The sequence below is a fragment of the Tauraco erythrolophus genome, chromosome 4 (assembly GCF_009769465.1).
Source record: "Tauraco erythrolophus isolate bTauEry1 chromosome 4, bTauEry1.pri, whole genome shotgun sequence".
Taxonomy (NCBI): domain Eukaryota; kingdom Metazoa; phylum Chordata; class Aves; order Musophagiformes; family Musophagidae; genus Tauraco; species Tauraco erythrolophus.
In genome coordinates, this window is record NC_141468.1 from 59,888,590 (window position 1) to 59,915,684 (window position 27,095).

General features: G+C 55.4%; 2 protein-coding genes across 3 annotated transcripts; both read left to right on the forward strand.

Annotated features, from left to right (window-relative positions):
* Positions 1-553: 553 nt before the first annotated feature.
* Positions 554-9,685, forward strand: NPTXR (neuronal pentraxin receptor). Its single transcript, XM_086610307.1, has 5 exons — positions 554-1,165; positions 7,940-8,162; positions 8,306-8,550; positions 8,881-9,060; positions 9,461-9,685. The coding sequence occupies exons 1-5, from the start codon at positions 581-583 to the stop codon at positions 9,683-9,685; spliced, it is 1,458 nt and encodes a 485-aa protein (XP_086466433.1). The 5' UTR covers positions 554-580.
* A 10,796-nt stretch (positions 9,686-20,481) lies between these two features.
* On the forward strand, positions 20,482-25,451 carry DNAL4 (dynein axonemal light chain 4). Of its 2 annotated transcripts, none has more exons than XM_086610354.1 (4): positions 20,482-20,545; positions 21,955-22,174; positions 22,993-23,076; positions 24,270-25,451. In XM_086610354.1, exons 2-4 carry the CDS (start codon positions 22,103-22,105, stop codon positions 24,432-24,434), a joined length of 321 nt encoding a protein of 106 aa, XP_086466480.1. In that variant the 5' UTR covers positions 20,482-20,545; positions 21,955-22,102; the 3' UTR covers positions 24,435-25,451. The 2 variants fall into 2 exon arrangements, with proteins under 2 accessions (XP_086466480.1, XP_086466479.1); XM_086610353.1 differs by having other exon boundaries at positions 21,958-22,174.
* The last annotated feature ends 1,644 nt before the right edge of the window (positions 25,452-27,095 follow it).

A 27,095-nucleotide genomic window follows, 5' to 3' on the forward strand; every position in this document is an offset into this window, starting at 1 on the left:
CCAAGGGCCCTTTAACTTCCAGCCTAAGCATCTCGCAGGGAAAAATTCTCTCTTGGGCTGTCCCGGAGGCGCATCCCCTGGCTGGAAGCTCCCGCCGGGCTGATTTCAGCGAGCCCGAGCCCAGGCTGCCCCCGGCGCCGGGTGCCTCCGGGGTGTCCCCACCTCCCCGCCCGCTCCTTCCCGTCTCCGGCGCCCCTCGCCCGCTCACCTCCCACCGCCCGGGCCCCTCGCACTTGCAGCCCGGGGAGGGATGCTTGGGGAGGGGATCCCTAAGAGAGACAGGGCCGGGCGGGGCTGCACGGCCGAGCCGGGGCCGGGGCCGGGGCCGGGGCGGGGGCGGCGGCGGGGGCGGCGCGGTGCGTGCGGCGCCGCCCGGCACATATAAGCGCGGCGCGGCGCGCCGGGGCCCCGGCGCTGGTGCTGCTGCCGGTACCGTCCGTCCCCGCCGGGTCCCTCCGGGCTGTCCGTCCTTCCTTCTGTTTCCCCCTCCCCACTCGCTTTGTTTTCTCGCCGTCCGCGGGCTCGGGCCCCCCACGCCGCTGCCACCCTGAAGTTTCTGGCAGTGCTGCTGGCGGCGGGCATGCTGGCTTTCCTGGGGGCCATCATTTGCATCATCGCCAGCGTCCACCCGGCCGGCACCGCCGCTCCCGCCGCCGCTCCCGCCGCCGACAATGACTCGGCCGCCGCCGCCCTCCTGCCGGCCGCCGACAAGGGGCTGGGAGCGCTGCACGGCCCCGCCGAGGCTCTGGCCAGCGCCGGGCCGCGCCTGCCGGGCGGGCCGCCGCCGCCGCTCTTCAGCCGCTTCGTCTGCACGCCGCTGAGCGCCGAGTGCCCGGCCACCGGCACCGGCCCCGCCACCAGCCCCGGCCCCGAGGAGCTGCTGGCGCTGCGGAGCGCGGCGGCCCAACTGCGCCGCACGGCGCTGGAGCAGAAGGAGCGGATCCGCATGGACCAGGAGACCATCCGGGAGCTCACCGGCAAGCTCAGCCGCTGCGAGGGCGGCCTGCGAACCCCCACCGCCGCCGCCGCCGCACCCCCCGCCGCCGCCGGTCTCCGCGCCGCCCCGCGCCCGGGCACCATGGGCCACCCCCCCGCCGAGCCGCCCGCTGTGCGGGAGCTGGAGGAGGCCGTCCGCGCCCTCCAGGACCGCATCGACCGGATAGAGGTGCGAGGCATGCTCCCGGGGGTCGGGGCGGGATGTTCACAAGGGGATGCTCCTGTACGTGCCTCTCCCCAGGTCTGTTGCCACCCGCTCCCCAAACCAGCTCATCCCCCTCATGAGGCTTCGGGCAGGCTGTCCTTTCTCCTCTCTTCCCCGAGGTCTCTGCCCAGGGCTGGGGGCTTCCTCTCAGCCCCCCTCTCTTCCCTCTGCAGCTGGGTGGCCCCAAGGGGCCGGGGCTGCCCTGCTTGCCCACTAGCCTGCACCCAGGTAGGGCACCTCGCTCACCCTGTAGCACCCACCAAGGCGTCTGCTGGGCCAAGGGCAGCAAGTTGTCACCTCAGGGCCAGATCCTGCCCTTTAGCAGAAAGGTAAATCCCAGCACAGTTATGAATGGGACATCTCACAAAGTAAAGCGTGGTGCCACGCGCTGTGAGTTCAGCACCCCTTCCCGTGCTGTTCGTAGGAGCTGAGGAGAGAAGGGAGGCACTTGCCATGCCCATTGCTGTGACATCGGGCTGTTGGCACTTGAGATGTGATCCCCCGGTCCCTGCTCTGTAGCATCCATGCAGCGTGTGCCTGGTAGGCTGAGCCCTGGCCCGGCTGCAAGCCGGTGGCACTGAAGGCTGTACGGTGACACCTGTGATGAGGCCCATCATAGAGTGTGTGTGTGTGTGCCGATTTATTTGGGCTGATGTGGGCTCAGCAGTCACACAGACCTTGGCAGAATTTGCAGGTTACAGCCGGGGCAGTAGTTTGAGCATCTGAGAACTGCCAGAATGGAGTTGTCTGATTTCCCTGGAGGGTTTGCTTCAGATGTCCCATCTTTTCTGTGGGACATGTTATTCCCTGAGGTCTGCTGAGAGCCAGAGCCACCTGCAAGGTGCCTCCTGCAAATCATCAACCTCCTAATCTTCCCGTTTGGTTCCCTGTCGCCCTCTCCACTCCTCCATGGAGCGTGGAGCTGGATGAGGGGAGGGTCCCTCTCCCCACCTTTGCCCTTCTGCCCCCCCTCACTGCCCTGTGGGCACAATAGCGGCAGGCCACAGGTGGAAAATTCAGAGCCACTAAGGTCACAGGCTGAGAAATGAGACTGGGGGGGGGGTGAGTTTTGTAATGGCTGGAGATATGAACAGGGATAGAAAGACAGGGAAAGGTAAGTGAACACACACACACGCATGGGGAAAGAGCTGGAGACCGGAGGAAGCACCTGTGAGCTGTCAGGGTAGTGCACACACACACACACGGTGAAGAAGGCATGCCTGGCACTTGTGGGGAGAGGGGGACGCGCAGCTTGGCTGAGCCTGATGCCCAGAGCCCAGTACAGCCAAAGGGAGGGACAGAGCTACCCTGAAACTCCCTGCAGCCCCAGTCAGATTCTCACAAGCAGGATCACACAACCAGGCTAAGAAATGCTTGCATAGACGGTGGACATGCTCACCCAGAAATAAAAGCGGGGAAAAAATAAGCCCTTACACATGCCTGTGTGTGCATGAGGACCAGGCGATGCACAGTGGGACAGTGCCTGGCACAACAGTTTGAACCTCAGGGAGCATCGGGCCTTTAGCTGCTCTCTGGTCACCCTCTCCCCCTTTCCTGAGGGCCTGTGTCACCCCTGAGCTGCCCTGGCCCCACTTTTGGGGTCTGTGGTGATCACAGGAGGTTCATGGTGGAGGAGGGTGAAGCTTACCAGAGCCGGAGCAGGCTCTCCCGTTGCGCCTGGGGAGCCTGAAGCGATGCTGGGTTGAGGCTTGCACAGACACGTGCTGATGAGGAAAACAAGCGTCATATTGCCAAAAATGTTCCCTTTTGTGCTGCTGGGACTCGAGGGTCCCAAGGGTACTCTGCAGGGGAGAAGCAACACCCTGGGTCTTGGCGAGCCCTGTGGGCTTAAGAAATATGGCAGTGTGTCGCAGGTAGGCTGGACTTGGGCTGCTCTGGCTCCAGCCTGCCATAATGTGCTGCCTGGGACAGCCACAGCCTGGCCAGCCGAGCCCCTGGGTCGCACCTTGGCTGTGAGGGGAGGGCTGCCTGCGCTCCCCTCCCCAGCTTGCCTTTGCCTCCCCATGTATGAGCAGGCACCCCAAAACTTGACAGCAGGGTGCTCGTGTCTCTCCATCCCATGCAGTTCCATCTGCCAGTCCTGGGAACCTTCCTGGGGTACCCCAGGGCATGGGGGGCATCCCCACGCCCAGCAGCTCTCCCAAAGGGAGGCAGCGATCACCCCAGGAGGTGATCTGGACCGGGATGGTCCTGGGGTGATGGGCAGCGTGCCGGAGGCTCCGCAAAACCCTGCGGGAGGGAATGAAGAAGAGAAAACCCTGGCGAAGCCCTGGGTGGCTTAGTCTCGGGAGAGGGATGACACAAAATGTTGTTGGCCCCCCGGGAAGGCTGTGTCCCAGTGCACCTCCCTGCTGGCAGTGAGTTTGCCAGCAGGGATTACTGCTGGGGGCTCCAGAGCCAGGATTGCGAGGAGAGGCCTGGTGGAAGATCGCTGACCTAATCTGGGCGCGCTCAGCACCAGCTGTAAGGCATAACAAGATTTATCCATGTGCTGAAAACCTATTAAGTCATTTGATTCTTAATTTTGGCAGCAGGCTTTCCCAGGGGGGATGCAGGGAGGGCCTCCACAGGCTTGCTCTTTGCCCTCCACCGTTTTGGTGGGGATGGGCAAGCACTGGCAAAGTGTTCACAGGGGACATCTTCCATCACCTCCTGCTAACCCCCCTCAAGGCATTGCTCGTGCCTTCCTCATGCACAGCAGCCTGGCTGGGCTTTTTCTCCCATTTTTCAGGCCTCCCCATGCCCCACATGCTCGTGTCTGTACGCTTGGGTGCATCTTAGCATGTGGAGCCGGGGGGTCCAAATGCTCCTTTTTCCACACTTTTAATTACTGCTGCAAAGGAAAATGGAGCAGCTTTGGAGTGGGGAGGGAATTGCCTCGGCCTCCTGGGCTGTGCTGGGATGTAGATGCCTTCCTCATCCCCATTGTCCCTCAGAGGGGAGCTGACCATGATGGAGGGAAACCCTGATGGGCCCTACAAGGGACCCAGCCTCAGCAGAGCCATAACAGCCTGTTTGCTTTTCAGCCAGTGTGCAGTTGTGCCGTTGTGGCTGCTGACCCAGCTGCTGGCAGGAAACCAGCAGGTCAGGGCATGGAAACAGGAGTGAGCCAGCTGCCTCCCTCCCACCTCTGTCTCTGACAGAGAGAGGATGGAGAGCCCCAAATCGTGACAGCCCCAGGCCCCCAGCAAAGTTTGAGGAGGATGGGAATCAGCAATGAGCCCTCCTCTTGCAAGGAGGAGGAGGGAAAGGCCAATGCATCCCTGCTTTACCCCACTCTGGGCAGTCCCTCGTGGAGTTTAATGACCCCCAAGTTCCCTCCTGGGTCCAAAAACGTGGCAGGGTCTGAAAAATCCTGGTGTGGCAGGTGTGCCATCCTGCGGCGGTGGCTGCAGACAGGCCAGGAGGGTTTGTTGGTCCGGGGAAGGGAACAGGGCCGCTGTTGTGCACACACCCAGCTCCCCATCGTGATTCCTGGGATGTTTCAGGGGCATCGTCTGGCGGGCATTGGCGCATGGTCCTGCTCGCCCTGTCCCAGCAACTAAGGTGGGCACTTGTGTGCTGGCGGCTGAGGGGGATCGACGGGACCCAGATTTGTCAGTGCATTAGTAAATGAGGCTCTGATCTCCTTACATAAATCAAAGTGAATTTGCTGACCGAGAGCTACAGCCTGAGCGAGTGTGCGGTGGCGTGGCTGCCCTGGCCCCCCTGCCTCCCCCTCCCCACCCCACTGCCAGCCGTTGACATTTAATGTGATTAATATTACCTGGCATCTTTCAATCTTTTTTTGCCAGCTCCGGTGGCCAAAAAGCGTCGAGCGAGCCTCCCCCGCACCCGCTGCCCACTCCCCTGCTGCCTGCGTGGCGGCAGATGGGAAACCGGGTGCATGCGGAACAGCCAGGGAGAAGGCACTTCCCTCCCCCCCCTCCTCCCCAAAGGTCACTAGTAGATAACAGCTGCACAGCTAGCATTAATAATTTTGCAAATAATTTGATTTGGGAGAAAGATGCTCGAGCGACAGCTCAGCGATGCGGAGGATGGTTAGGGGATGCAGCCCAGCTTGGCACTGGCCGGATCACCCAGCATGTCCCGACTGCAGGAGGTGGGATGGGGAGGTCCAGTCTCCTGTCTGGCTGCAGGGATGGGGATGGTGTCTGCTAGGATGCTCCTGGGATGGGGATGGTGTCTGCTAGGATGCTCCTGGGATGATGATGGGGTGGCCCCCAAACTCTGCCAGATGAGGGCACTGGCTGCATCCCTTGCCAGGAGGAACGTGGGGCTGGCAGTGGTTCAGCCGGTCTTGTGGCTGGGAAGAGATAGAGAGGGATGGAGAGGGGAAAAACTCAGGAGAGGGGAAGGAATTGAGCAAAAGGGAAGAGACAGCATGTGTGTGTGTGGAGGGAACCATCAGGAGGTGAGGCTCCAAAGCCAGAGAAATGAAAAAGCCATAGGGAGAAAAGTTACAGAGGGAAGAAAATAGCAGCAGGGAGAAAAGCAGGAGGAAGGGGGAGGAAAAAAAAAAGCACTCAGTCACTACTGAATAATGTAGGGCAGGCTATTGGGGGCTAGTGAGAGTGACAAAAGCTCCCAGCCTTTTCTTTTTTCGTCATTAACAGATGGAGCCATGCATGAAAGCAGGGACGTAGGCTCCAAACCCGCAGCTCGAGCAATCAAAGCGTGCGGCAGACAGGAGCGTGCCAGCCTCCGCCGCAGACAGGCAGCCTGAAGGGATGAGAAAAGCTCTCAGAGCCCGCGGGATGCGGACAAAGAGGAGAAGACAACCCCCATCCTTCCTGTGCTGCCCCTCGCCAACACAGCCAGCTCCTCTTGGATAGCAGCGCGAGCAGCCCTGTGTGGGAATTATCCCTGCAGGGAGGATGGGAATTAACCTTTCCATTCGCCTTTCCTTCCCTCCTGCCATGCTCCCCCTGCTTCTCAGCCAGCTGCATCAGCATGTCCCCAAGACTACCCCCCCCGCCCCGAAAAAAAGGGCTAAAACCCCCTCCCTATTGGCTAATCCCTCCCTGCTTTAAGGAGACCAAAGGTTGGATGCCCTTTACCAGGCACTTTTCCCCTCCCAGAGGGGTTTTGCTTTCTGCAAGAGCATCCCCAGTGGCACTGGAGCAAGCCCGCAGTGAGAGCTGGCGTTTGGTCAGGGCTGACATATGTCCCCTGCACAACCTCTCTTTCCTTGCTGGGTTTTGCTTCTCCACATTATTTTTCCTTGCACAACCTGGGGGTTTGTGCTTGCAGACTCCACTGAAGGCTTTTCCAGACCCCAAGGCATCACAGCCATCCTCTTATTTGCAGCCCAATCGTGTTCCTACCTGGCACGGGGCCGTTTGTGCTCACACCAGCACCATCTTCTCACTCATTCTCTCCCTGCTACTTTCTCCCTGTTGTTCCCATCCGCCAAGATTGCATCCTGCCCAGCCAAATCTGGCTTTCCTCTGGCCTGCCCCTCCCCTGTTCATGATGGATAGCAAAGATTGGGGGTGACGTGGGGGTCATCCCACTCTTGCATCTTGGTGTGTGTGTGATCAAGTCCTTTTCCATCCTGGAAGAGGAGGATACAGGGAAGAAAAATAAGCTGGAAGCTACAACCACAGATGAGCACGGTGACCTCCTCCAGGCTAGCTCAAAGGCCAGAGTGGGGGCCTGTCCAGATCAGTAGGGATGGCATCACCTCATGTCCCACCAGCACAAGCTGTGTGAATGTCCAGGGCTGAAGTAGCCATGCAGACCACCTCTCAGTGCTGGAGTGGCCGTGGTCTGGCAAGAGGCCAAGGGAGGGGCCACCACGGCCACTCCAGCACCTTCAGGAAGGTCTGGCAGCATGGAGAACGTTGTCATTGTCTTTCCAAGCCCATGGCAGAGAGCTTAACGCCCCAAGGATGGGATGTGGGGAAGGGAGAGGGCTGCTATTTGCAGAAAAACAAAGAGCCACCTTCTCCCTTCCAGCCTAGTTTTCTTCCAGCCGGGATGGGGTCTCCCAGCAAGGTGAGATCCAGGGTCTTTGCAGGGTGCAGTAGCGGTTGGGAGCATCTTCACCAGGCACTGGGTTTTGGATCAGCCAAGGGAAGGGTTTTAGTCTGGGTTTTAACCCTGATGGGACAAGGTATGCTGGATATCTTCAAGTGATGGGTCATGTCTTGAGAACCAGAGGACCCACCACTAGCCCCACTTCTCTGTGGCATCCTGATGGCCTGGGAGAGGCTGGCTTACGCTTACAGAGAGAGCTTCCTGCCCAACCTGGTGTGTGTGCATGCACCCCCACATGCTGGTTGAGCTGGGCTAAGAGGAATACAGCCCTGTTATGCGATGTTAACGTGCTGGCCGTGGTGAAGCAGCTTCACGCGTGGCGGGGAAGGGAAGCTCCAAGCTCCCGAGGCTGCCCATGGGAGCAGTGCCAAGGGATGACCCAAGCACTTGAGTGTCCCATCCTTGCTCTGTTTCTGAAGTGGCAGAAAGTCATTAAGAGCAGCCAAGCTTTGTTTCATAGTAGTGAACTCAATGGGGGCTCTGAGAGGGGAAGTACAAAGTCAGTTGGAGGCTCTTGGAGAACACTTCTCTGCGGATGTGGGGTTGTGGTCCCAGCACTCCCTGTGGTGTTGCGGGCTGGGCATGTCCCTATTTAACCGCTCATGGTGATGATGCGCTGAGTTCTCTCTTTTCTCCCTCCTTTCTCCACCTTGTCATGGCTGCTGCCAAGTGCAGCAGGAGCTGCCAGCCCGCACCAACAGCTCGGCGCCCACTGCCCCAGCGCTCGCCCGCGATGCCCTCCACACCAAGATGGAGCAGCTGGAGGAGCAGCTCCTCTCCAAGATCCTGACCCTGCAGAAGGAGCGCCAGGCTGCCAGCACCGACCGCAGCCAGCAGCAACACAACATCGAGAAGGAACTGAACTCCCTTCAGAACCGGGTGACAGAGCTGGAGCACGGTGAGTCCTGCCCAACAGGGATGGAGGCGGTGCAGGGGGGTCCCTACCCTAAGGTGCATCTCCAGGAGAGCCTCAGGACTGGCCACTCTCATCCCAATGATGGGTGCTGATCCTCCTCTCTCCTCCCCATCCTTGACATGCAGGACCGCCGGGCTACAGCCCTCCTGATGCCTTCAAGGTGACCATCCCAGTGCAGAACAACTACATGTACGCCCGCATGAAGAAGAGCCTGCCGGAGCTCTATGCCTTCACCATCTGCATGTGGCTGAAGTCCAAGGCCCTGGCGGGGCTTGGCACCCCTTTCTCCTACTCTGTCCCAAGCCAAGCCAATGAGATCGTGCTGCTGGAGTGGGGCACCAACCCCCTGGAACTGCTCATCAATGACAAGGTCAGTCCAGCTGGACGGGGGACGAGAGGGAAGCCCCTGCCCTCATCTCCCTTGCTTCAACTCTCCTGGGAAATGATGCTTCTTGGGGTACCAGCATGGAGGAGCTGGGAGGAAGGAGCCTGAGGTGGAGGGAGAAGGCAGGAAGATGAGGATGGGGAGGATTGCTTGCAGGGGTTAGTTTTGAGAGGGAGAAGCAGCGCATCCAAATGCCTGTAGAATCCAGGGTGCCGCCACCATGGGGTTGTACTGCTTGCTCTGTGAGGAGCTGGAGGGATGCTGGGGTCCTCTAGCAGCCCCACTGAGTGCCAGACTCTTGCTCTTCTTACAAAGGTTGCCCAGCTGCCGCTGAGCCTGAAGGACAAAGCCTGGCACCACATCTGCGTGGCATGGACCACCCGAGATGGCAAGTGGTCAGCGTACCAGGACGGTGAGCAGCGGGGTGCTGGCGAGAACCTGGCCTCCTGGCACGCCATCAAGCCCCAGGGCGTCATCATCCTGGGCCAGGAGCAGGTACGTGCCAGCCTGCTGCTGAGGGCTGCCGGTTTGCATCGCTCTGGCGCGAAGCCAGCCAGAGGGGGAACCCCCAAATGGGGTGAGGGCAGGAGTCAGTGTGGGCAGGGCACATTGGCAGTGCGGGTGAGGGGCTCTCCTGCCTGCTTATCTCACCTCCAGGCAGGCTGTGTGTGCTCATCATCTTCTCCTCTTCCCTCTCCCCATCCCTCTGTCCCCGATTTGCTCCTCACCTTGTCTGCCTGCATCTCCCCCACACGTCCATCCCTTCCCCTTCTTGCCTCTGGGCATCTCGCTCTGCTTCTCCCCCTCTCCTCCACCCTGTTTGCCTGGCGGATGCGCATCCCCTCTCCTGTCCCATTCCTATCCCTGTTCCATCACCTCTTCTGCTCTTTCCCAGGACACATTGGGTGGCCGCTTTGACGCCACGCAGGCCTTCGTGGGGGAGCTGGCGCAGTTTGGCGTGTGGGACCACATGCTGGCGCCAGCAGAGATCCTGGGCTTGGCCAACTGCACCTCCCACCTCCAAGGCAACGTGATCCAGTGGGACGACCAGGCGGTGGAGGTCTTCGGGGGTGCCAGCAAGGGGAGCTTCGCTGCCTGCGAGGAAGGGAGAAAGGCATGAGTGGCCCCTCGTCCCCTCCCCAGTGCCAAGGACCCCGGTGGCAGCCCTGAAGGAGACAGTGAGGAGCCCCTTTCTCCCTTCCTAGACCGCCGAGCCTTGCCACTGCACCAGGGCAATGCTCAAGCCCCCCACGCCTGCGTCCCAGGAGGGAGGGGGGGGTCACAGCAGCCTCTCTCCTGCCCCTGTGCTGGCGGTGTGGCTTGTCCCAGCTCCTGGCACGCCTGCCCCTAGGTCTCACCTTGCCCCACTTCTGTTTCAGGAGGACCTCACCATAGCCACAGGCATCTTGGGTGCGGTGAGGGTCCCTGCCTTGTCAGCCCCAACAGAGAGTGGGAGGGAGACCTCCGTCTGCCCTGAGCACGGTCCGGCCTCAGTGGAATGCCAGTGTGCGGGCATCCTACGAGCACATCCCCTTTCCTTATTTATTTCTACCATCCCGCTGTCTGGTTTTGTGAGCCTGTGTTCCAAATGGGCCCAAAGGTTCTGCCAGGAGCATCTTCCCCTTCAGCCTCCTCCTCTTCTCCTGCCACCCTGGTTTTCAGTTGCAGCCCCGAGGAGACCAAGGGAGGATGGCGGAGGGTCGGTGAGGTGGTGCTTCCCCCCTGCGCCACTTCCCCTGCCTCTGCTGCCTGTTTGGGCAGGGCTGCCTGAAGGGGAGTCAGGCTTTTGAGGCAGAGGGAGGCAGAGCAGGACCCCACCCCAGCTAGGGGGTCAGTCCGCCACTGAGGAAACTGGGAGAAAAGGCCAAAGCATCTCCCCCAGCTCTGGCCAAGGAGGAGGGAGCACAGCACTGCCATCCAAGGGAATGAAAGCAAGAACAAAAATGAGACAGAGGATGGTGGTGGCCAGAGGAGCCCTGGCATTCATCCCCCAGCCTTTTGGGCACTGATGGGATTGCTGCCCTCACCTCCGCCTGGGTCTCCTGCTTTGAGCTGCTCCCAGCCAGGGACAGGGCTGCCCCTGGCCTTGGAACTGGGGGGGTGATGGGGTGGGCTGGTATTTTCCCTGTGGAGTGCCTGAGAATATGCTGTTTCCACACCGCGTGATCACCAACGTGTCAATATGTGAGTGTGTGTGTGTGTGTTTGGCAGGGGGGTGGGAGGGTAATTTCAGGGGTCTCATGGTTGCTTAATGCTGTGTCAAGCTTCCCGCGCTCCCCCCTACCCTAAGTCCCACTTTGTGCTTTCGGCGACGGCTGCCCCCCAGCCCTGGAGAGGCGAAGTGGGCAGAGGGGACAGCCCCCCCCTCCCCAGCATTGCCCCCACCCTGTCCCGCAGGGTCCCCACCGGCGGTGGGGTGGCTCAGCCCGCCGGGTGGGATGCGGCGGGGATGGGGCGCAGCCCTCGTGCCGAGTGGGAAACACTGTGACCTTCGTGCACCCCCCTAGCTGCCCCCTCTGCCTCATTCGCTCGCGCTTCCTCTAAGGCACGTTCTTCGTGAAAGGGGCCCCTGAGGCGCGTCTGTGTTGGGACGTTTCTTTTGTAAAGCTGATTGTGGACAATAAACGTGACATCTTCTGTTCGAGCCTCTGGTGGGGTGTGAGGTCGCTGCCGGGATGGAGGGGACCAGCTGGCCCGTGCCGAGGTGTCCTTCCCCCAGATGCTCAGGGTGGGTTCTCTGGAGGGAGACGGTCTGGCCTACAGCTGCATAGCTGGGGTTACAGAAATATTGTGAGCATCTGGGTATTGTTGCCTCGGGGGTGGGGGCACAGTTTGGGCACCCCTCATCTGCCCCATCATGGAGCAGCATGGGGTACAGGGGGCGGCTGGGGGGAAGCACCACTCTGTGGAGGAGGAAACCCCCACCGTCATGACAGGGAAGCAGAAACCAGAGGGAAACCACAGCCTCTGGGTCAGACCATCATGGCAAGGAGCTCACCTGAGGTATAAATCTAATTAAGTACTAATAATGAGTTCCTGACGTAGTCAGGCATGAGCTGATTTGCCCTCAGCACAGCTTTTGGAGCTGCCTACTCTAAAGCAACCCATGGCCAGGTCTGCATGATGCTTTTTGCCCCTCAGTGGGTCCTGTCCCTCCTAGGAAAGGCACCACCACCTCACCGATATTTGGCGAAAACAGAGCATAAAGGCAGAAGGCCCAGTTTTCCCCAGGGTCCTGCCATGGCTGTTGCGCTGGTGAGGTCTCCTCGCTGATCCAGAACCATTTCCGCAGCTTTCATCGCTCCTACTGGAGGGTATTTAATGCTGTAAGGTGAGCTCTGGGGCTCTCACCTTCAGCACATCTCAAAGTTGAGGGGTTTTTGAAGAAAAAAAATGCATAAGTTCAAGGGCTTTGCTGAGCTGGAGGCTCACCGCCCCCTCCCATCACTAACAGGAGGGACTTCAACAGGTGACCTCTGCTTGTGTGCACAAACAACAGCACTATAATTAGGAAGAGTGGCACCTTTTGGAGGAGGAAATGTCCAAAACGATTGCTGAGGTCACAAACTTAAGAGGAGGTGAAATAAGGGAGATGCTGGTCCAGAAGCTCCTCCTTTTAAAACCTGCAGGAGCCCTGTGAGGGGCCTTTTGGGGCTGCTGGCCCAGGCAGAAGACCTGCGTGAGGATAAACAAGGATGGAAACAGCCTGACTGCTGGTGTAGGGTATTGGCATAAAACCTATTCCTCCAGAGCCCGGAAACCCAGCCCACACTGAAATCTGTGTGAACCTTCATCAGAAACAAAGGGGATACCAGGAGATGCTCAGACAGGGACTTCGGCACTGCCCTCTGCCTCCCTGCCAGACAATGCTGGTGTGATCCCAACCCCAGCTGTGTCGCTGGGACGCATGGATCTGTCACTGCTGGGACAGGAGAAATGGGGGAGCCCAGCGACACAGCTTCTGCAGGGCGACCTCCTCTCCCCCCAGAGGGTCACAACCAGTTGGGCACACTGCGGGGGGACACAGGAAAACTTGATATAATTTATCCAGACATTTTAAAAGCTTACAGCAAATGCCGCCTTATAAGGCTCTTCAGGAACCGAAGGCATTACTGAGAGATTAGAAACTGGTTGGGAGACAGAAAATCACGAGTAGGAATAAATATTTGATTTCCATCCTGCCTTGGCTCTCTGCGGGAAGCGGCGGCTCCTTCTCACCCATCTGGGGAGCAGAGCAAGAAGGGACCATTTATTTTTGGTAAGCCAGGCCCTGCAAGAGCTGCAAACCTGACACGGCTTAAAAGGTGGAGAAGACAATAAATCAATGTCGTTGCTGGCTGGAAGGAGTAATTACAATGACCTACACATATTGCTTGCTTCTAAATTAACCAGGAGCACTCAGGAGAAGCCCCGTGTCTCTCTAAGGGCAGCTGGTTGGAAAACAACGCGTCGTGCGCAGAAGAGACGAGGAATAACAAAGTCACCTTCTTGGGGGGGGTTAAAGAAGGAAAATTTTAACAATGGCATGGAGAAGGTTTTGCGGTTGGTGTAGTCCACTCAGCTGGGATGCTGTATTGTGTCTGGATAATTACGACAGGGCAGGGGTGGAAGAGGGAAAGAGCTGAAAGCAATCCAAAATGTGGGCAGAGCAAAGGCAGGAGCACCATTGGGCTGTGGCAGTTCAGCGGGGGCTGGTGGAAGAGGAGATGGTGGGGGAGACAGGTAGATGTGATGGATACCACCTGCACGCTCTCCTCAATCTCCTCACCAAGGGGCTGCTAACATGCTTCGAGAGGAGGAAAGGGACTGCCATTTCCCTTCCTAATCTGCAGGACTCACTGCCACATAGGCTTAGCTGGACTCAAACACCCCCCGCCGAAAAGGGCTTCATCCTGCAATGAAAAAGAAGACCAAGTCAAACATGGCAATGGGAAACCTTCAGGCCTGACAGCTATTAATTACCAGGTTTGCAAAGAAAATGCTGCAATTCCTGAACCTCTCCATCCCCTGCCTGGCTTTCCAGAGGGCACCACCAGCCGTGCAGGCTCTGCCTCCCCGGGGACACAGGCAGCCCTTAGAGTGGGCTTTGGGGAGCTCCTGTGTTCCCTGACATCTGCAGCCTCAGCTTTGGGCTCACAGGTCACAGCTCCCTGTGCCATGTCAGCCTCCCGGTCCTGTCAAACCAGGTCAAGCCAGTCTGTAGTTTGTCCCCAGGAGGTGACACTTCTGAAGTCCCCATTACTTGCACTGCCCTAGCAACGGGGGGATGCCTTAATTGCCTTCCCACACCTCTCCGTCTTCTCGGGATCCTCCTTCGCTCCCTCCCCAGGAAGGCTCATTAAGACTCATGCAGCACTCGCACAGGGAACGCGCCGTGCTTCCAGAGCATCTGGCACAGGAACAGCCCCTGTGCCACTGTTAGTACTGTGGCAGCAGCTGTTACTAGAGATAGTAGCTATGGAATCATGCGTAGGGCACTGCCTTGCCCAGCAGGCCAGAGGATCTGGCTGTCCCAAAGCGGGTTGCTCTCTCCTCAGAGCAGAGGGCTGAGCTGCTTTTGGCTGCCACTTGTTCCTGCACACCAGTGGCCTCGTCTCTGCCTTCCCTCAGCTCAATGCAACATGGCAGGGTGCTGATCCCAGCGAAACGTGGCTTTGGCATCCCCACAGGGTCTCTCGAGCACTCCTCCTGCCTCTATAGAGCTGCGACCATCTTACCTACCCCAGGGCAGCTGCAGGGCAGACCTTAGCGTGTCCCAAGTCTCCAGCCCCAGCCTTCTGGTACTACCCAAGGCAGCACGGAGCAGTGCCCAGCCCCTGGGCTGTGGCCCACAGGCAGGACAGCAAACTCTAGCCCCCTGCTTTATCGCAGAGAGGAGACGGGGCATGGCAGGGTCTGTGCCCACGGGGATGATGGGGAGGTTCCAAAACCTGGCCAGAAGCGGCCAAGAAAAGAGTCTGTGAGTGCCCTGCGCCTGATGAAGAGTCAGCCTGCTGTTCGGTCTTCTACTGTCAACAATGGAAATGGCTAAAAGAAAGTGTGGGACGGTATATATATTATATATAGATATATTTTGCAATCAGCAGTTACATTTCTGTTTCACAGCTGAGGAGTACAACGCAATCTAATGTCGGGTGGCAAACAGCACTTCTTTGTTTTCATGCATTCCACCGTGGCTGCCAAAGGCAAAAGGCTGAAAGAGTTTCCATCTCTAGTGGCTAGTGGCAAAGAAGGAAGGGCCAGCCAGAGCAGACCAATGATTACAGTTCCTTATAGATCCAAGGGGTGATCCAGTCCACCCTTGCCCTGGACTCCTCTTCATCTACAGACGGGCACCTGGTCGATCGGTATGGAAACTAAAGACCAAGCGATGTGAAGCCAGGCGTGTATCTGCCTTTTGCACTGGCAGCTAAGGGACCAGCACGTGTTAGCTGTGTCGGCCCAACAAGGCTTTGCCCAGCCTGTGGTGCTGTAGAGAGGCAGCCCGCCGAAACCCAGCACTTGAGGGTGCAGAAAGGAAGTGCCTGCATTTTGCCAAGCCATAGCAGATGCAGACAGGCCACCGGGACACTCTTCTTCCTCAGGAGGCATCTCTACCTTGCAGCCCCGCAGTATCACCCACCACAATCACAAAACGCAGAGTTCCTATCTTTGAGCCCTCTGCAGTTTTGAGTTTGGCCATTTTTCCTGAGCTTCTCACCTAGGAGCCGCTGATGAATAATCCTTACAGCCAGTCCCAGCACTTCCTGAGGGAAACGCTCCCTGGGGACACATTGATCAAAACGAAGGCACATTTAATTGAAGCCAGAATCACACATGCATGCGTGCTCCCCCCACCCCCGAACGGAGGCATACGCGCACAAACACACCAGCTCGCGCCAACTTGCTGCTTAGTAGCAAAAGTGGGTGAACTGCGCAGGGATTAAAGCATCAAAAAAAACACAGCAAGAATACGATGCTTGAAAGCACTCTGTCCCCAGAGAGATTAGAGTAGCTGCCTGGAGATAAAGTAATGATGATGGAAGATCTTCTTCCTTGCAGAGATTCTATTCCTAATTATCTCCTCTGTAAAAAAAAAAAAAAAAAAAAAAAAAAAGATGATCTCCCAGCTTTTATCTGTCTCTTGAGAATTTTAGTGCTGGGCCTGCCTCGTTGCAAGAGGCTGAGACTTACCGAAAGGAGAGAGAAGGAATCGGCGCAGGGGGTGGGACGGGTAGAAGGAGGGGGGGATGGGTAGAAGGAGGGGGACCAGAGGCAGCGCTTCATTCCTGTCACCGGCAGCAGCGAAGGCAAAGGGAAAGATGAACTATCACTGCAGCGTCGCCTGTCTGAGCCGAGAGACGGCTCTGCTGCCTCCACCACTGCTTTGTCAGGCAAACGGCAACCAGGAGGTCTGATTCACTGTTACACCAGAGAAAGATGCAACAAGATAAGCGGTGACACTGGAAGAAGCAGATGCGTCCAATCAATTAATATGTGGCTCCGTGGCTGGTGTCATCGCCACAAGTTCGGCTGTTTTGACAATGGGATGGGCCGCATGGCACCAGGCCTACTGGCACCAGATGGGACTTGCCTTTCTCAGGGGGGAACGAGGGTCTTAGCGCAACAGCTAGTGGAGCTCATTGACAGGGCTTTAAACTAGATTCGAAGGAGGAGGGGGTAATATCAAGATTGATAAAGATATGCTAGAAGCACCTGAAGAGCAGCAGAAAGGAATTCCAGCCACTCCAGCCAGGAAGTCAGATTCATCTGGGGCCCAACTTAAATGCCTCTACGCTAATGCACGCAGCATGGGGAATAAGCAAGAGGAGTTAGAAGTGTGTGTGCACCTGTTGGAATACGATCTTATTGGCATCACGGAGACGTGGTGGGATGAATCCTATGACTGGAGTGTCAGAATGGAAGGATACAGGCTCTTTAGGAAGGATAGGCAGGGGAGAAGAGGAGGAGGGGTTGCCCTCTGTGTCAAAGACCAGCATGGAGCTGCACCTGGGGACAGATGAGGAGCTGACCGAGGGCTTATGGGTCAGGATTAAAGGGAGGGCAGGGACAGGGGACATAGTAATGGGGGTCTGCTACAGATCACCTGACCAGGAGGACCGAGTGGATGAGGCCCTGTACAGACAGATTGGAGCAGCCTCACTTTCACGAGCCCTGGTCCTCATGGGGGACTTCAACCACTCCGATATCTGTTGGAGGGACAACACAGCAGGGCATAGGCAACCAGGAGGTTCCTGGAATGCACTGGTGATAACTTCCTTCTCCAAGTGGTAGAGGAACCAATGAGGAGAGGTGCTTTGCTGGACCTTGTTCCCACCAACAAAGAAGGGCTGGTGGAGAACTTGATGCTCAAGGGCAGCCTTGGCTGCAGTGATCATGAAAGGATGGAGTTCAAGATTCTTAGGGAATCAAGGAGGGTGCTCAGCAAGCTCACTACCCTGGATTTCAGGAGAGCAGACTTCAGCCTCTTCAGGGATATCTTTGGTAGAGAACAATGGGATGAAGCCCTGGCGGGAAGAGGGGCCCAAGAAAGCTGGATAATATTCAAGGATCACCTCCTCCAAGCTCAGGAGTGGTGCATCCCAACAAAGAGAAAGTCAGGTAGGAACACCAGGAGGCCTGCATGGATGAACAAGGAGCTCCTGGACCAACTCGGACACAAAAAGAAGGCCTACAGAGGGTGGAAGCAAGGACAGGTAACCTGGGAAGAATACAAAGAAATTGTCTGAGCAACCAGAGATCGGGTTAGCAAAGCTAAAGCCCTGATAGAGTTAAATCTGGCCAGGGACATCAAGGGCAACAAGAAGAACTTCTATAGATATGTCAGTGATAAAAAGAGATCTAGGGAAAACGTAGGCCCTCTCCGGAAGGAAACAGGGGACCTGGCTACCCAGGATATGGAGAAGGCTGAGGTACTCAATGACTTCTTTGCTGCGGTCTTCACTGGCAAGAGCTCCAGCTGCACAGCCCAAGTCACAGAAGGCAAAGGCAGAGACTGGGAGAATGAAGAACCGCCCACTGTAGGAGGTCAGGTTCGAGACCATCTAAAGAACCTGGAGGTGCACAAGTCCATGGGACCTGATGAGGTGCATCTGCGGGTCCTGAGGGAACTGGCAGATGAAGTTGCTAAGCCACTATCCATCATATTTGAGAAGTCGTGGCAGTCTGGTGAAGTTCCCACTGACTGGAAAAGGGGAAATATAGCTCCAATCTTTAAAAAGGGGAAAAAAGAAGACCCAGGGAACTACAGGCCAGTGAGTCTCACCTCTGCGCCCGGAAAGATCATGGAGCAGATCCTCCTGGCGACTATGCTAAGGCACATGGAAAATAAGGAGGTGATTGGTGACAGTCAACATGGCTTCACTAAGGGCAAATCCTGCCTGACTAATTTGGTGGCCTTCTATAATGAGGTTACAGCATTGATGGATAAGGGAAGAGCAGCTGACATCGTCTACCTGGACTTATCCAAAGCATTTGATACTGTCCTACATGACATCCTTGTCTCTAAACTGGAGAGACATGGATTTGATGGGTGGACCACTTGGTGGATAAGGAATTGGCTGGACGGTCGCACTCAAAGAGTTGCAGTCAACGGTTCAATGTCCAGGTGAAGGCCAGTGAAGAGTGGTGTTCCTCAGGGGTCAGTACTGGGACCAGTGCTATTTAACATCTTTGTTGGTGACATGGACAGCAGGATCAAGGGCACCCTCGGCAAGTTTGCTGACGACACCAAACTGTGTGATGTTGTGGACATGCTTGGGAAGGGATGTCATCCAGAGGGACCTTGATAGGCTGGAGAGGTGGGCCTGTGAGAACCTCATGAAGTTCAACGAGGCCAAGTGCAAGGTCTTGCACGTGGGTCGAGGCAATCCCAAGCACGAATACAGGCCGGGCGGAGAAGGGATTAAGAGCAGCCCTGAGGAGAAGGACTTGGGGGTGCTGGTTGATGAGAAGCTCTGCATGAGATGGCAATGTGCACTGGCAGCCCAGAAAGCCAACCGTATCCTGGGTTGCATCAAAAGAAGCGTGGCCAGCAGGTCGAGGGAGGTGATTCTGCCCCTCTGCTCTGCTCTTGTGAGACACCACCTGGAATACTGTATTCACCTCTGGAATCCCCGATACAAGAAGGATATGGAGTTGTTGGAGAAGGTCCAGAGGAGGGCCATGAAGATGATCCGAGGGCTGAAGCACCTCTTCTAAGAAGACAGACTGAGAGAGTTGGGGATGTTCAGCCTGGAGAAGAGAAAGCTCCAGGGAGACCTAGCAGCCTTCCAGTCCCTAAAGGAGCCTACAAGAAAGCTGGAGAGGGGCTTTCTACAAGGGCGTGTAGCAACAGGACAAGGGGCAATGGATTTACACCGAAAGAGGGCAGATTTAGATTAGATAGAAGGAATAAATTCTTCTTCACTCTGAGCGCGGTGAGGCACTGGAACAGGTTTCCCAGAGGACTTGTGGATGTCCCGTCCCTGGCAGTGTTCAAGGCCAGGTTGGATGAGGCTTTGAGCAACCTAGTGTAGTGGAGGGTGTCCCTGCCCATGGCAGAGGCGTTGGAACTAGATGATCTTTGAGGTCCCTTCCAACACAAACCATTCTATGATTCTATGATTCTATATCCTCCCTATGGCTATAGGGGATTACAGTAAGGGAAGAGGACTTCTTCACAAACTGGCAGGGTTAGGAAAGTGCCCAGCTTGTTCCTCCCTTAGTCTTTACCTTCTCAGACATCTAGAAAGCAATTCTTCTCTCAGCAGACAAGCAGGAATGAGGACATTTCAAATATACACCAGCCAAACTGCACAGAAGGTCTGGCCTGTGAGCGACCCTGCAAGACAAGGACAGGCCCTGATGGAAACCCAAGCATCATGCCCAGCAGCTGGGGCTTTGCATAAGAGAAGTCTTTCCCCTCGATATTATCCTGGAGCTTGCTGCTTCTCCACCTGTGTTAATTTCAGACTAATACAATCCTAGACCCCCAGGAAACTGTTTAAACTGGTTTAGAGGCAATCGGTGTTTGGCTAGCAGGAAGCAGAGACAACACAGGTTTCCTAGAGCGCCAGGAGTCGAGGAAAACCTCAAAGCAAATAGTTGTTACAAATACAAGGCCATGGAGGGTGGGAAGGGGGCGAAGAGCTCAGGGGGATGGGGATTAGTGTTATAGAAGCTGTTTGCAAACTCATAACCCATCCTCACAGCACCATTTTCTCCTTTTCCATTTTCCAGTTGCATCAACACGCAAAGATGAGTGGTTGCCATGAAAACACATTAAAAAACCTGAACTGCCCCAAACCACTCCGATATTGTTTAAAACAAAAGGCGGCAGCAGCACTACGCCCCAAAAGGGGTTTAAGTCAGAAAAACATTAAGACTCCAGACACAAGGCGGTCCGCCTTCGTGTGCGGCTCAGGGCCGGCCACTGCAGCCTGCCTAGGCAAAACCCACCCCAAACCCTTGGAAAAGGTGGGAAGGCCGGAGCCTCCTGGAAGCCTCTTTTCCAAGCCTAGGCCAGGGGAGACGCGGCTCCTCCTCGCTGCTGGGAGACGGCCTCTGGGAGGCGTCCCGCGGAGGGGAAGTGCACCGGGCCGCGGCTGGCACTGCGGGGCACAGATGTGGCACGGCCAAGGCCGCGGCCTTCCCCGCTCGCCACACCGCGGGTGTTTAACACCGCCTCCTGCGCTTTCTCCAGCCCCTCTCCGGCCTCAGCCGCTTCCCCTCTTCCTGTCCGGGACACCAGGCCGCCCGCGGGGAGCTGAGGGCGACGCTAGACAGGCGCCCCTCGGACACCCCACTGCTGCCACCGTCCCAAGCCCCCGCCCGCCAGCCGGCAAGGCCGGCCGCCAATCAGACGCGCCGGGCGGTGCGCTCGCTTCCAATGGACTGCGAGGTGGGTGGGACTTCCTGCGCCGGTTGCCACGACAAGCACGGCGGCTCTTCCTTAGCAACCGGCGTTGGGGTGGTGGTGCGGGCCGCGGTGGCGGCGCAGGTGAGACCGTGCCCGGAGTCCCCGCGTTCCCTTCCCCCTGCTACGTCTGGGGCCGCTGGCCGAGCCTTTTCCTTCTCTCCCCTCCACTCCACCCCACCCACCCCCACTGCCTTGCGGAGCTGAGGGCCGTGGGCCGGTGTGAGGGAGCTGCTTCGGGTGTGCGGCCTGCTCGGACCGTGCTCCGCCGCTCGCCCCTCAGCCCTTGGTGATGCCGTGCCGGGGGTCGGAGGGGGCGCCTCCGTGCCGTGCCCCGGTGCTCGGTGGCTCCGATCCCGGCTGCTCCACGCTGGAGCTGCGGTGTGCCTTTCCGGACTCAGGGCTGGCAAGCTGCTCCCGGACCGCCTCCCTTGCCCTGTCTTTTAACCCGCGCAACTACCTGTCGGTGGCACCTTCCCAGGGAAACCGGCCCGTGGGGCAGCCTCCGGCGACCTGCTTCGGTCTGTGGCCCCGGGCACATCTCGGGGAGAAGCTGGATATTGAAGTGATTCCCGGGGTTTGCCCTGCTGCGGGAGGCTGGTGCCAGCCAGGCGGTGGTTCTGTCCTGTGGAGGCTGTGGTAGGGATGTCTACAGGTCCCATGGTCCCTTGTGTGAGAGTCGGTAGTCTGTTAGAGTTGGTGCTTTCACCAGCAATTCTATACGCCTGGCGTAAGCGCTTGGTCAGTGTGGTGTTGCCTGGCACTGTGTTCATTTTGTTCTCCCTTTAATATGGGATCGCCCTTGCTTCCTCTGGCTAGGAGAGGAAGGTGCTTTGTTCTGGATGAGAGAACCAGAGGGAAGACTGCGATGACATGTTATGAATCTGCCAGTCAAACAGTGCTGTGCGTCTGCGTTGCCCAGGAAGAAGCTGGTTGGTAACTAGGCCCAGGGACATGGTCCAGTGTTTTCCCATATGGTCCTCCCCAGCTGACAAATGCTTGGACATGTGAGGAGCAAGTGCATAAAACAGAGCAAGATGTTCCTGTTAAACTTTCCTGTCCAGACACGTACACTGATCCTGTTCCTAAAATATTCTTACCCTTCACTTGTCATGTGCAGTTTGAAGCTCTCGCAGGTAATAGCGTACTGGGAAAATCCTTTTGGAATTAATCAATAGATATAATGGCTGATGTGTTGTTCCCTCATCCCTTGGCGGAAGCTGTACCCTGATTTGGCTCTTCCCTCAAGCTGAATTGGTGCTTCTGGGAAGTGCTGTGCTCTTGAAGCCTCATTTATGGCAAATGATACATTTTTAAAATTTGTTTGTTTTAATGGTCTGCAAGATAACTCTCTGAGTGTGCAGTGTGTGAAGATGGTACTGAGAAGCAGTAAGTAACTGAGACAGAAGGGAAAAAAAATCGTAATAGTTTTAATGACCTTCCATTTTAATTTAAAGTTTTCTTTCTCTTTCCTGTGTTTGTTTTTGTTCAAGCAGCGTCCTCTGGGCCGAGAAGTTTCCCCTCCTGCTGAAGCTGCTCTGTGTCCTCATAGCTTTGTTCCTCTCAGCTGTCTGTGCCACAGCACCTTGCCAAGCTCCAGGCAGCCCCTCCACCCCTTCCCGGGGTCACTGTGGAAGGACCATGGCAGACACCGGGGAGGGGAAGAAGGAGGAGGCTGACTATAAAAGACTTCACAGCTTTCCACTGATTAGGGTAAGAAGAGGGATGGATTACATGTTTACCAGTGTTACCAGCCTTCCAAACTAGAATTTCTCCCCCTGACAAGCTGCTGTGAGAACGTGTGTACCTATGCTCCTGCAGAGGGATCCCAGCTGTCGCCGCTGCTTTCTCTCTGTCCTTGACCTCTGCCAAGGAAATTTATTAGCACCTTTTTTCCCCGTCAGCCAGGAGAAGCCTGAGGCAAAGTGACCTGTCTAATAGGTTGAACATGCTGCCTTCAGAACCCTCTCCTGTGTTCTGGATGCAGCTTGCTTTTTTTCTTAGAGGAGCTGGAGTAAAAGATCTTGCTGGCCAGCCAGATAGCAGGAAAGGAAGAAAAGGCTGTTTTATTTAGACTGCTTTGTTATGTTTATAGCAACAATTAAGGACTGTGGTTGGAGCAGTATTAGCCTGCTTTCCTTTCATTTTATAACAGAAAAACTGACAAATGTATTTATCTCCTCCTTTAAGTTGTGCTCACTTATCGCCGGCCTTAATATTAGGTAGAGAAGAATCTTGCATTGGCTGGGACAAAGGAACAAATGGGTCACTTGTAACATAATATGCCATTTTCATTTTTACCTTTCTCTGAAACAGTGGAAATGCTCAGTGTACTGACAAACCTGTGTTGCTGGTGATGCCCCCCAACCTTAAAGCATGCAGTAAAAGTCACACAGACTAGCTGCCTTTTGCCATGCCCAGCAGTCTAGGCCCCCGCTATAGTCTTCACGAAAGTAAGGGCTGCTTACTGTTGTCTTGTGTCTAGCTCTTATTTTTCTGCTTAGTTCCTCTTGTTTGTTTGCTCTTTCCAGCACACAGACATGCCGGAGGAGATGCGTGTAGAGGCCATGGAGCTGTGTGTCACAGCATGTGAGAAATATGCCACCAACAATGAGGTACTAACCAAATCCCCAAACGGCTGGCCTCCAGTTGCTGCAGCTCAGAACCTGCAGGAGCAGGGCTAGGGGGGTGGGACAGGGTGGAGTCAGATCCTGACATCCTATTACTCTCTGTGAAGAGTAAGGGTAGAAGAAGGCAAAGAGCTTGTCTAGCTCTCAGATTCAGTTCCCTTTGTCAGCAAGATCCGTAATAGTACTTTGCTTTCATACAGGAAGCAGAGATTAGTAGTGATGCTGCTCCCAAACCTTACCTCCTTCCTGATCCTACCTTACCTATGACATGCTTCCACTCTGTTCATAAAATGCCTGTGTCCTGAGGGCTTCATTCAGGACTGTGTGGAGATGGGCCCTTCCCATCAGTTCCTCAGAGTTGAACAAGGCCCTCCCCACCAGGGGAAGAGACTTATTTTGGCAGTGAGCACATGAAAGTCTTTGAACCTTTAGGAAGAGTCTGTTAAGTCTCTCCTCTTGGCTTTCAGCCTCTTGAATGAAGTTACTGAGACCATATGAATCGAGAGTGATGCATAAATTACAGTCTTTGGAAAGGTTGCCCTTAACTTTGAGAGCCAAAGATAGAGAACACATCTTGTTCCATGGGCAGGGCACAGACTACTTGTTGCTGAAGCAGTTTTGTGTTGGAGCAAGGTAAAGCTATGAAGCCAGAGGTTCCTTCTGTCCCATCCTGCCTGAGATACCACGTGTCACTGCAAAATCTTCCTCTCTCCTTTCTTAGACCAAGTAGGGTGTAATCTGGGAGAAGCAATCTTTTTGAAAGTCAGCCTAGTTCCAGTGTTTTGGTAATTAGCTGAGGTATAAAAAAAAAAAGGACTCCTGTAAAAATAGCTGCAGCTTAGTGACCTGAATCTCCTCTCACACTTGCTGCTCCCAGCATAACTCCATCAGCGTCTAAACCAGAACTCTTGCTTCAGTCTGTGTGAACAAGAGAAGTGATTGCTAGATGCAGTTCTTCAGTTTCTCCTAGCTGTTGTGTCAGAGGCTGCTGAAAACACAGAGACCTGTTTTACCCTTGGGTGTAGCTCTGGGGAGCTCCCGGTTTCTGCAGTGCAGCTGCTGTACCTCTTGCCTGTGGCTTGAGTAGCTTATTAAAGGGAGAAGAAGACTAGAGGGATGTTTGCATAAAAACTGTTTGCTCTGTCTCACCCTATGCTCTCCCTCTTAACATTTTCCAGAGTGCTGCCAAGATGATCAAAGAGATGATGGACAAGAAATTTGGGTCCTCCTGGCATGTGGTGATTGGGGAAGGTTTTGGCTTTGAGATCACTCACGAGGTGAAGAATCTGCTGTACATGTTCTTTGGCGGCAGCCTGGCTGTGTGTGTCTGGAAGTGCTCCTGACATCTGTCCAGCTCCCAGACTCACTGCATACAAGAGATTTCTTCCTTCTCTTGACAGGTTTTGTACAATCTGGAGGTGGGGCTTTATTTTTAATAGTTAAACATCAAGATTTTTTTTTTTTTCATAACAACTTAAGAGTTCTGTAGGATACATATAGTTGGTGCATGTGTTGTGTATAAACTTGCTAGGCTGTCCTGTCCCTGCTCATGGGTTTTCTCATCTGGCTGTGGCTCTTTCCTTGGCGTTTGAACTGAAGCAGGAAGGAGGTAGGGAATAGGTAATCTCATGACACGCTGCAGAGCCCTACAGCAGCACTAGGAGGGGGAAGCAAAAGAGAAAAGGTGCTATCTAGCCCTATGGTTTTTTTTGTCCTCCCACTAGTTCCACGTCGAGTCTTCTCTTCTCTGCCTTCCCCACTACTGTGTGGCATGGCTCTGAGCAGCGCCTGTCTCTCCTCTCTCTGCTGAGAATACCTTCTTCCCCCCTTCTAAGATGTCTGTACAGAACTGGCAGTGCCAAGGGTCTCCTTTCACGCTGCCTGTGGAGGTGTTAGCCACAGGGAAGCAGGACTCGGTTTGCCCTTCCCCGCTTCTTTGGGAGGGTACAACAGCTGAGCTGCCTGGGTGTAGGAGGTTGCCATGCAAACTGCCCCCTCCTTTCTCACCCACCACACACTGAGATGGCATGAAAACATGGGCGGCTGACGACACCTGGGGAGTGGGTGAGAACTCTTCATAAGGCTTGAATGCTTCCCTGTCAGTTCTTGGGGGTGTTGCAAGTGCTGTGTACTTTCAGCATCTTGTTTGGAGGCTGGTAGAGGAAGGAGGCTCCATGTGAGATATCACTTGGTCATCAGGAACCTAATGTCTTTTTGGACTTGCGTTCTTTTAGCCTGCTTCATTTTTTAAAGCTGTCAATGCTGGAGGATGGAGTGAACATAATTGTATGTTACGTATATGGCTTATTTATATAGATCTGGGGAACTGTGTTTTTACAATAAAAATTTAGTAAAATGTCCTTTTCTCTGTGTGTTCTAAAATGAAAATCCCAAAGCGGAGGATGAGGACGAAAAGTAGTTCAGGAAACATGGAAGTAAATAAGCAATGGTGTGGCTTATGTGGAGGACAGTGACCAGTCTCCATCCCGCCTGCTTCCTGGGTGACCCACAGGTATCAGAGATGCGCTCTCATCCTCCCTGTTGAATTCCTTTCACTGGTGCAAGCCACGGCCCGCAGCGCTGCTGACCAAAGTCCTCAGTCCACACAGCTGTTGAAGTAGCAGCAAGGGAGTGTACCTGTGCCCTCTGCCCAGGCACCGTGCCTCTGCTCTGACCTTCAGGGTCTTGCATTTGTGGTTCCTTGATTTTCAGGCTTTCCTCTGAGAATGTCACCAGCAGTACCACTGGCATCTCATGTTTTATGAGAGGCCACAGTCTAGGCCGTAGTTCAGTTTCAAAGGACCTTTCTGCATTAGGGCTCGGGGTGGATCAAACTGGTGGAAGGTTTTACAGTTCCTTCTCTTCCTTCCCTGAACCTCAGCATGGTGCTGGAGATGTCCTTCCTCCATTTCGGCATGTCAGGATCTCTTCTATAAGCCAGGAATTGGAGTAATATGAAGACATCTAGAAATACAAATTCAGACCATCTGTGCTGGCTGAGTCTCATGTCTTCTCATCTAATTCCTTACTGGTTAGGTGAAAGGGAATTGCAAGGTAGGGAGGACACAGAACTAGTACTGTAAGGTAGTTGGTACCATGATACCTGCCCTGTGTGGTGGACCATGGTGGCAGGATCACTGTGCAGTGTAGAGGAGTCCAAATCCTTCAAGCTGTCCCTTGATGTCATCGGTTACTCACTCCAGCTGGCTGCCTTTACATGAAGATAGCACTGTTGACTGGCACTTCTACAGCTGGCAGGTGGAAAAGCTGATTTGCTGTTCCACAGCTTCCTGTCTCCTCTAGGTTTTATGCCTGAAGGTCCAGAGGAAAAGGTAAAGCCAGTGTCTTTGGAATGCCTTATGTTGAAGCACGATGATACTGTCAGCCATACCACAGCTGCTTTAATCACTGTGAAAGTGCCTCTTTCACACTAATGAATAATTAACTGCTGCTGGTCATGGGCATCTCTGCAGGGTCATGCTGACCTGCAGATGACCATGGGGAGCTGCTTACCTCAACACACAATCTTTCGGCCTCGCTGCCAGTCTGTTATCTCTTTAGCCACCAGTTGACCAAAGCTAATGTCTCCATGACCTGCATCGGCAATAGGCGAATGTTGACTGCTCCTCTGCCTTCTCAAAGCATGAGTGTGCAAACAGATTGAGGTGAGCAAGGTGTGAATTTGCAGCAAGTCAGCTCCCACGCTGTAACTCCTCCAAGGTAAGTGCAAGGTGGCTCACAGGAGAGCAGCAGGCTGATTTTGTTTCCAAGGGTAACAGATTTCCCACAAGAAGTCACCACGAAGAAGCCAACCCATCGTAGCTGGTCCGCGTACCTGTCATCAGCACTACATGTGAAAGCGCAAACCTCAGCTTCCCAAAATTCAGCTGTGCCTGTCAAGGCCCCTGCTCTGAGGAAAGTGTTTGGTTTTCCTGCCCAAGTGTTCAGTTTTCCCACTCCAAAAGACTTTTGCCCTCCTTTTGCTGTTGAACTGGCACATTTTC